The following is a 9,520-nucleotide window of genomic DNA, read 5'->3' as shown; positions in this document are numbered from 1 at the left end:
GCCACATAAAAGACAAGTGACAAAACTGTGCTCTCTCATAATACAAGAAATATTATAAGATGCATCATTTTTGTAGTGGTTAATGTGTAAGAATTCCCTGTTCTTTTATTGTTGTATTTATTTTTACCATTCATACCTTTATAGAAACACAAGAGGTGTGAAGACTAAATCATATTTTGAACTATATATGCTACTATAATTTCTACTGTGTATATATTTAGCTATGGATTTTAGATTTTTAGTTTTGCCTTATTTCGTGGTCTTATATTTTTACATTTAAGGAGACTTTAGACCAGGTTTGGTAGTTGCATGAAACGTATGCTTTCCAAGCATATGAAAAATATCAAATATGAAAAAACTATTTTAACTATGACAAGACACTACATCCATAATCCTGTGAGCATATATCAAAAATAATTATCTCATTGCCTACCCTAAAAGATCCTCATATTAGTGAAAACTAAATCACCGGCATTTAAAGATAAATATTTAATGAGCTGGTTAGGAGTCATATCTGAGGTATTACATTTTAAACTTTCTGTAATTCACCTTTTGTATACATATCAATAGGTGATTTTTTTTTTAAAATCTCTTTTTGGAAGATTAATAGCCAAAGATTGTGATGATCAAGTTTAATTGCCATAGTCTTTGACAGTGTTTGTGATTACAGTCTAAACAATATCCAAACTAAAGTAATCAGTTTGTCTCTGTATTGTGGATAGTATATAAAGGATGCTAGTAGTTCGGTCTAGCAATAATATGTAATGTTCTTAGAGCCCAATGGATGATGCCAATATAAATACCTGTATGTGCCGGAACAGCCAAAATCACTTAAGGAGAACCCATAAAACCAGCACAAACACACAAACATAGATTTACCCACGTCACATATATGATGTATTGAGAGGCAGTGTTGGATGCCAGGCCTAAATCAAATCAGCATCCAGATACTTGATTCAGCCTTCAGTTCTAATATCACATTGAGTTTTTTAACATCAGGTCAGTATGTGATTCAGTGGCACATATGTGTCAAAAGGTCAATATTTAACGACCTATTTGTGGCCCCGCCCTGACACCACAAGAAACCAAAAAGTCTCATTATTTCAGTCCAAAAATGGCCAGGCTCACATCAAATGACCATGTGATATCAGGTCAACTGGGCTTAGATGTTTGTCAGACACTGTTGTAATCTGCCTCGGGATAAGTCACCAGATTTGGAAACTACAAACGTGTGGCTTTGAACCAATGCAAAGTGTTGCTGTTTCTTTCTTTTTCTTTTTTGTGTGTTTTGTTTTTATTTTTCATCAAGAACAAATCTATGCTTATATGGCCATTTGCCTTGTTGTGCTTTACTGTTTGTTGGATACAGTAACTTCAGTACTGTGGTGTTTACATTGTAATCATATTGTAGAATAACTCATTGCAGTTGCCTAAAAATGCCAATCGACTAACTATTAATCACAAATTAAATATGAAATAACCAGGCATAGTGCAAAGGTGTTTCATGTCATTTTGTGTTTAGCAGAGTGAATCATGATGATCCTGCTATATGTAGTAGACAACTTTACATGGTGGATATGATACAAAAAAAAAAAGATAAAAGAAATTAATAGATATAAATTTCATTAAACTATATTTTTCTACATATATAAGTTCTACCTGGGTGGTGACACAAACACACAAACATAGATTTACCCACGTCACATATATGATGTATTGAGAGGCAGTGTTGGATGCCAGGCCTAAATCAAATCAGCATCCAGATACTTGATTCAGCCTTCAGTTCTAATATCACATTGAGTTTTATCAGAAGAGGAGTTTGTTTAACATCAGGTCAGTATGTGATTCAGTGGCACATATGTGTCAAAAGGTCAATATTTAACGACCTATTTGTGGCCCCGCCCTGACACCACAAGAAACCAAAAAGTCTCATGATTTCAGTCCAAAAATGGCCAGGCTCACATCAAATGACCATGTGATATCAGGTCAACTGGGCTTAGATGTTTGTCAGACACTGTTGTAATCTGCCTCGGGATAAGTCACCAGATTTGGAAACTGTACAAACGTGTGGCTTTGAACCAATGCAAAGTGTTGCTGTTTCTTTCTTTTTCTTTTTTGTGTGTTTTGTTTTTATTTTTCATCAAGAACAAATCTATGCTTATATGGCCATTTGCCTTGTTGTGCTTTACTGTTTGTTGGATACAGTAACTTCAGTACTGTGGTGTTTACATTGTAATCATATTGTAGAATAACTCATTGCAGTTGCCTAAAAATGCCAATCGACTAACTATTAATCACAAATTAAATATGAAATAACCAGGCATTGTGCAAAGGTGTTTCATGTCATTTTGTGTTTAGCAGAGTGAATCATGATGATCCTGCTATATGTAGTAGACAACTTTACATGGTGGATATGATACAAAAAAAAAAAGATAAAAGAAATTAATAGATATAAATTTCATTAAACTATATTTTTCTACATATATAAGTTCTACCTGGGTGGTGACTTCTCACATGGAGAGTAATCTGGGCTCCTGAGCAGTGATTATGTTGAAGTACCAGTAACTATATTAAGAAAATTCAGTGCTGAATACCACTGAACAATTTCTTAAAGATGGTTCTATCGAAAAGAGTCTAAAAAGTTCAGGCAGGGGACCGTAATGTGGATTGGTTCCATATATCCATTGTTTTTTTTCTTGCCCAGGGATGTCTCTCCCTTGTGTGAGAGCGAGTGGTTGTGAGTTGTTAAAATTCCACCAGTTTTTCATGATTATTTTTTGAAAAGTAAGGCTGAATAACTTTGTAATTTTGTTTCCCTGAAATGCAATATTGAGCTGCCAGAATGAGGTCAATCGGACCTCCACCAGCAGTGGCGATAACACCGTTTAGAGTCAGACAGGGACACAGCAAGATTCAGTAAAACTTTTTACTAACCTGCATCCGATATTTTGCATCAACCTGGCGATATAATCTGCCTTTCTGCTACTGGTTTGTTTGGTTTGTGAAATCTTCCACATGCGCAGTAAAAAACATTCTTTGCGCTAATACACGAACGCAGACGCTTGGCGCTCTTGTTTTGGTCTCGCGCTAACAAACCTCAATATTCAGAGAGCGGTTAAATTAAATTTTTAAATGTATCTGACATTAAACTAAATGTTAATAAATTGTTGCTGCGTCATGACTAGTTGATCCACAAGTAATTTACGCTATTTTGACGATGTAAGCGCCCCTTGCGGCAATGCTGAGAGTTGCGTTGAATTTAGGAATCACGTCTGCGTTCAGGTATTTGCGTAACCGAACATGAGGCTGCAGTAGTTTGGCCACAGAGTTAGTTTTGAGTTTTGAATGGCATGTGAACCACTACTATACTAAATCACAGTCAGAAACTTCAAAGCCGTTCTGTGTTTTTAGATGGACATGTTATGATTGGACAAATACAAAGAGATCGCTATGTAAGGCTTACAGAAACTAAATCATCCATATCCACAACCAGTGTGTTGATAAAAGGTTTCTTAACTGTTTTTGGCGTCAAACTAAATGTTAATAAATTGTTGCTGCGTCATGACTAGTTGATCCACAAGTAATTTACGCTATTTTGACGATGTAAGTGCCCCTTGCGGCAATGCTGAGAGTTGCGTTGAATTTAGGAATCACGTCTGCGTTCAGGTATTTGCGTAACCGAACATGAGGCTGCAGTAGTTTGGCCACAGAGTTAGTTTTGAGTTTTGAATGGCATGTGAACCACTACTATACTAAATCACAGTCAGAAACTTCAAAGCCGTTCTGTGTTTTTAGATGGACATGTTATGATTGGACAAATACAAAGAGATCGCTATGTAAGGCTTACAGAAACTAAATCATCCATATCCACAACCAGTGTGTTGATAAAAGGTTTCTTAACTGTTTTTGGCAGCCTAGTGACATTCTCCTATAGTGTACTAATATCATTTATTAAGTTTCCTTGTTCTTATCTGCACTTGAAAATAGAATGTAGCCCAATCCTCTGTTGGCCTGCTGATTGCCTGCTGTGTGTCGTCTCTATTGCCATGATGTGAATGCTATGCTGTTACTGTCTGGTACCATCTTAAGACAGGGCTTTAGTTTTAACAAAACCCCCATATCTGCATATGTACTGTATTGCTGTTTCCTTTCTTTTTTGGAACTTTTTTTGTGAAAGTTGTCTGCATTTTAACTAATTAAATTATGGGAATTAAAATTACAAAGAATAACAATCTGCTGATATCCTGTTTTAATTTGGTGATTGATGTTTTAATGTTGAAGATGAGGATTTTTTTTCTTACAACACAGCAACCAGTGGTGCGGGTTTGGTGTGGGACTATCTGTTTGGCCAACCAGTGGAAGATGGGGGGAAATCTATTTTTTGTTTTAAATAAAAATTTGTAGAAATACCCTATGCAGACATATTTGACAGCCATGAATAATATTTCAGACAAAAGTGTACAATGATGGAGTTATTGAGATTGAGTGGGTCAGACTAATCTATACCAAAGTCCCAGTCAACTTGAATGGGAGAATACTGAAATATCTTCCGAAATTCACATTTAAATAACACTTTTAAATCAGCAACAAAATGTCCCATATACATGGTGGCCACCTTATGTGGAATGAACCATCTTTATTTCATTGTGAGTGAAAACTTTTTAAAATACGTTTATCAAAAGTGTCATTTTTTTAGCCAACATGGAAAAAAAAATAGAAGTGTGTAACACGAGTATTAATTATTTAATAAATAACAATAAACTAAAAAATGAGGCAGACTAAATTTATTCAACGACAATGACAAAATTAAAAGATATAGCCTTCACTCTTGCTCAATGCTTTTAGTAAGTTTAGTAGCTGTCAAACAATTAATCGCATCCAAAATAAAAGTTGTTGTTTACATATGTGTGTACTGTGTATATTTATTATAATAATAATATATAAATACACACACATGTATATATTTAAGAAAAATATGTTACGTTTATATGTTAAATATATTTATATATGATATAATTTATAGGAATATAAATATATAAATATTTTCAAAATATATGCTGCATGTGTGTGTCTTTATATATACATAATAAATATACAGTACACACACATTATGTAAACAAAAACTTTTATTTTGGATGCGATTAATCGCGATTAATCATTTGACAGCACTATAATTAAATAAAACATTTTAGTTTTAAATTTACAGAGTGCCTAAAGAGATATAGTTATGGGAAAAATTAGTTGGGAGGAAAAAAATGTACTTGCACATTTTCATAAGAAACTTGCAAAATTTCTCTAACAAAATTTTGTTTTAAATTGTAGTTTTTAATTTATTCACCTAAAAGATTTCAAACGGAATAGTTCAGAGAAATGTGGGGAATCAAACATGAGCCCACAGATGTCTCGCAAAAACTTATTTGACAGAATGCAAAAGTTTCTCGGAAGAACAGACGTTTTTGTTGCTTTTTCGAGAGAGAAAGTTTCATAAGGGAAGAAAAAAGATTTCCCATCATCATGTGCCCTCAAGGCTCCAATCAAATCCTATTTGAGATCTCAGATGTTATTTTGCCAGGTTATCCTCATTCTAGAGGTAAACACTTCAGATTTCTTCTGGAATACAGAATCATAGCTTCGGGTAATAAATCTAAATTCTCCCAAAAAAAAAAAAAACTCCTCAAAAGGTCCGCGGTATTCACATTGATTCATTCCACCTTAAGTTGTACTAAAAGCAAAATAATTAAAAAGTCAAAGATCTCCTCTACCAGTGCTCTTTATGACAACCATGAGCCTTGACCATCTCAGGCGTTGGAGTTTGTGTAATGCTGCTCGATTTGGGAGCGTCCGGGTTCTCTGCCAGTACCTCGCTCTGACTACACAGCCTCAGAGCCTGAGAGATAAACATGTCCAGGTCAAAATGTTCTTCCCCGGAAGGATCCAGCTGTGAGGGCTCTTCATCATTTTCACAACGTATGGAGGAAGACGGGTAATTTGATGAACCGTGATGAGGCGAGGAAGGAGAAGTGGGCAGCAGAGACGGAGGAGCGGTGAAGAACGGGTTAGGACTCCTCCTGCTGTCGTGAGGGCTGGACAGTTGCAAAGCCGCTGGGATTTGCATGTGAGAATGAGGCAGCATTGTAGGAGACAGCGGCTGAGGAGGTGAACACGGGGAGGTGAGAGCTTCTTGAGGAGAACCGGGCGAGTGGAGCCCAGACTGCGTGCTCTCCACCCAGCGCGAGATCTCCTGGAACAGATCTCCAGGCTCGGTGAGAAGCTTCTCCACGCTGCCCCCTCTTGGAGCAGACATGCTGTTGTGCCTCCAGTGAGACAGGTCCAGTATTAGCTTGGGTTCAGAGTAGTGCTGCGGCTTCCCTTCCCGCCACGCGATCTTATCCAGGTAGGACGGAGAGCCCACTTTGTAATCGCAGGAGCGGCCGCAGTCCAGCTCCGTGAACTGGCCGCAGACGCGCTCCAGAGACGAGTGGGACTGCTCCAGGAAGCGCTCTGCAGAGCTGCTGTGGGAGTACTTGCGAGGGTCTACCTGAGCCTCCTCGATGTGGGCCGCTGAACTCGCTCGTGGATCTCTTTGAACTTCGTCGTCTTCTGCCTCTCCCAGTTCAGAGACGCTCTGCATGCAGCCGCACTGCTCCTGCTGCGGCCAATAAGCATCTGATGACAGACTCCCATCATACCTGGGAAAAAAGTGCATACACCGTTTTAGCACACATATGAACATTTTTTACAATTTACAATGAGGTGCATATTGGTAATTAGTCAGAGCGTTATTTAAAAGAATGTTTTAGGTTAAAAACACTTCAATCTCTTTTTCCACAGTTTTAAAAAAAAATTGCATTAATTGACTACGTTTTTTTAAAATAAAACATTGTGTTTTATAATGTAAGGTACTGTACCACCAGCATAAACAAAAAATCAATTAAAACATTTTATATTAATAACTTATTAAACAAGCATTATTAAATAAGATTTGCAAACTATACTTATTTTTTTAAACTTTTGTGTATTTATTTACTGGATTAACATTAAAAATACATAAAAGAATACAGTACTGTTCAAAAGTTTGCGGTCACTAAGAATAAAATTTATACTTTTATTTAGCAAAGACACCTTAAATTGATCAAAAGTGACAGTAAAGACAGTAAAAGATTTCTCTGTCACATAAAAGCTTTTTTTTTGTTGAACTTTCTATTCATCAAAGAATCCTGAAAAAAATGGATCATGTTTTCCACAAAAAATATTAGGCAGCACAACTGTCTTTGACATCGTTTTTTGAGCATCAAATATTTTTGGATATTTTAATAAAAACAATCTTACATATTGTGCCTTTAATGTTATCATCAATACAATTTTTTATATTCTTGACACTGCTTTTTTTTTATTTCTCACCTCCCACTCTCCCCCTGGGCCCAGGTGATGAATTATTTGTGAGATTTTAGCAGGCAGCCTCAGTAGGGTGGATCTGAGGGGTGATGGTGACACAAACGAGAATGATATTTACATATCCTGCTTACAAAGAGAGCCTTTGTCTTCTCACTGGAGCTGATTCACTAAGACCTTTGAAACCGTTCACAAGCCAGACGAACAAAGACTGAAAATGAGCAATAATAAGAAAAAACGGCATAAATCAGACATCTTGACCAACGAACGTCTGTGACGCTGGGTTTGTGCGGTCAAGAACTGCAACTTGCACGCTGAGAAGGGCTCGACACTGAGGATTTCCTGCTGTCAACACCTCACATTTCACTGGCCAAAAATCAACAAATATGATAAATAAATTTTTTTTTACAAAGTGTAACTAATATTTTTACATTTAAAATATTTAATACATTATATTTAAATATTTAATACATTAATAAGATTACTTTCATTTTATTATATTTATATATAAATACTGTAATATATACTTAAAATACTTTAAAATGACTGAGCACCATATCAGCATATTGATATTCAGTAAATTCAGTTTTGCTATCACAGGAATAAATTTCATTATAAAATATATTAAAATAATAAAAACATTTTTTCTAAAGAAAAAAAAATAATTATTTTAAATTGTAGTCATATTTTTAATCAAGTAAATGCAGCCTTGGCGAGCTTAAGAGATGTCTTTCTAAATCTTTAAAAACATTAATTATTGTTATGAATTTTAATTATTACAAACTTTTAACAGTAGTGTAATATCTAAAAACATGTGTATTCATTTGTTTTTCAAGTTACCAAAGCAATCTTAAGTTAAATCTGTTACAAAGGCAATCATAAGTCGTTAAGAAATATAATTTAGCAATATAATAAAGCTTACAGTATGGTCTCTTATAATCAATGGAGTATCTGTTTAAAATGGCTGCTTACGCTGGTCAAGCCATCTTAAAAGAGCTACTGAACAGGAAAATGGGCCCTCTGGTTCCTTATTAAAATTATAGATGACGTTCAGTGTCCACATCATCTTTATTCTCCATGTGGTATTGAAGGAGTATAACCATCTGGGGCCCTCTCAGTCGCCTGCCTGCACTGCTAGCATATGTGGATCCAGAAGCTTCTGTGAATCCAAGGTCCACTTATCTGTGATCCTCTAGATTTGGGAACTGAATGTTCCCTCCATGCTGAGAGGGGAACAGACACTCTCAGCACTGAGTGGCAGGAACTCGCTCTGTGAATGGGTGAAAGGAACTACTGCCCTTAATTCACTGAAGCTCACTGCACACTGAAACACTGATGATTCTTTAGACTAATACAACCAGGAGTATCATGCACCTATATTTTAAAGGGGCACAGGTGGCAGTCCAGGCTCATTTGGTATCTCTGGTATATGAGACATGACAAAAATATAAGGGTATTTTTCACATAAGAGTAACTGTATATAGAAGGGGTGGGCGATATACCGGTATATATTGAATGGGAGTTATTTTTGCTGCTTTATAGGCCTTGAACGGTTCAATACACACACTTGTATGTGTCAAAATGCCCGTCTATGCAAGTATCCTTTTAAACACAGTAGGTCTTAAGTGAAAGCAAACAGCTGAGAAAGAAAACACATTTGTAACAGTATACTGGATCCGGGCAGCTCTTAAAGTGACAGCAGTCTAATATTCCTGCTGTCAGTCATGTTAATCAAATCACTTTTGTAACTTTAATAATAAGAAATATACATTTAGTTTACACAGTGAAGAATATGCAGTTTTATACATTTGACTACTTCATACAATGTATGTAGCATTTCTTATTTATTTGTTCTACTGTAGTTATTTTGTCCTACTGATTGTAGTTAGTTTCTTATTCTTATTTAATTACTGACTATTTACTTGTCTTCAGTGAGCTTGAGTTTTTTTAGGCTAATATTAGTTATTTGTTATATTGACACTGGTGACAAGAATTTCTATGGTATCAAAAGTTTTGATACCATAAAGACCTTATGTAAAGCAAAAATAACTATATCGTGATTCGTGATATATATATATATATATCGTTACCGCAAAATAAAATTACTCATATGGTGACAAGATTTTGG

The 9,520-nt window shown here is 35.7% G+C and overlaps 1 protein-coding gene and 1 long non-coding RNA gene across 2 annotated transcripts; both read right to left on the bottom strand.

Moving 5' to 3' along the window:
- Positions 1 to 588: 588 nt before the first annotated feature.
- Positions 589 to 3,507, bottom strand: LOC107602839 (uncharacterized). The gene is made up of 2 exons (XR_001611074.1): positions 2,496 to 3,507; positions 589 to 1,659 (listed from the first exon to the last, which is right to left on the bottom strand). It is a non-coding gene; the product is annotated as an uncharacterized lncRNA (long non-coding RNA).
- A 528-nt stretch (positions 3,508 to 4,035) lies between these two features.
- On the bottom strand, positions 4,036 to 6,686 carry LOC107602838 (mitogen-activated protein kinase 4-like). Its single transcript, XM_016295434.1, has 2 exons — positions 5,763 to 6,686; positions 4,036 to 4,374 (listed from the first exon to the last, which is right to left on the bottom strand). Coding segments are annotated over exons 1-2 (870 nt in total). The 5' UTR covers positions 6,632 to 6,686; the 3' UTR covers positions 4,036 to 4,373.
- Between the last annotated feature and the right edge of the window lie 2,834 nt (positions 6,687 to 9,520).

This window comes from Sinocyclocheilus grahami, unplaced genomic scaffold (assembly GCF_001515645.1).
Source record: "Sinocyclocheilus grahami isolate Dianchi unplaced genomic scaffold, SAMN03320097.WGS_v1.1 scaffold336.1, whole genome shotgun sequence".
Classification (NCBI taxonomy): Eukaryota; Metazoa; Chordata; class Actinopteri; order Cypriniformes; family Cyprinidae; genus Sinocyclocheilus; species Sinocyclocheilus grahami.
The sequence above is the reverse complement of the archived record's forward strand: the minus strand, read 5'-3'. Positions and strand labels throughout refer to the sequence as shown.

Excerpts from the sequence above, each read along its gene's own strand:
- LOC107602838 (XM_016295434.1), bottom strand. The coding sequence starts at position 6,631 with ATGCAGAGCGTCTCTGAACTGGGAGAGGCAGAAGACGACGAAGTTCAA.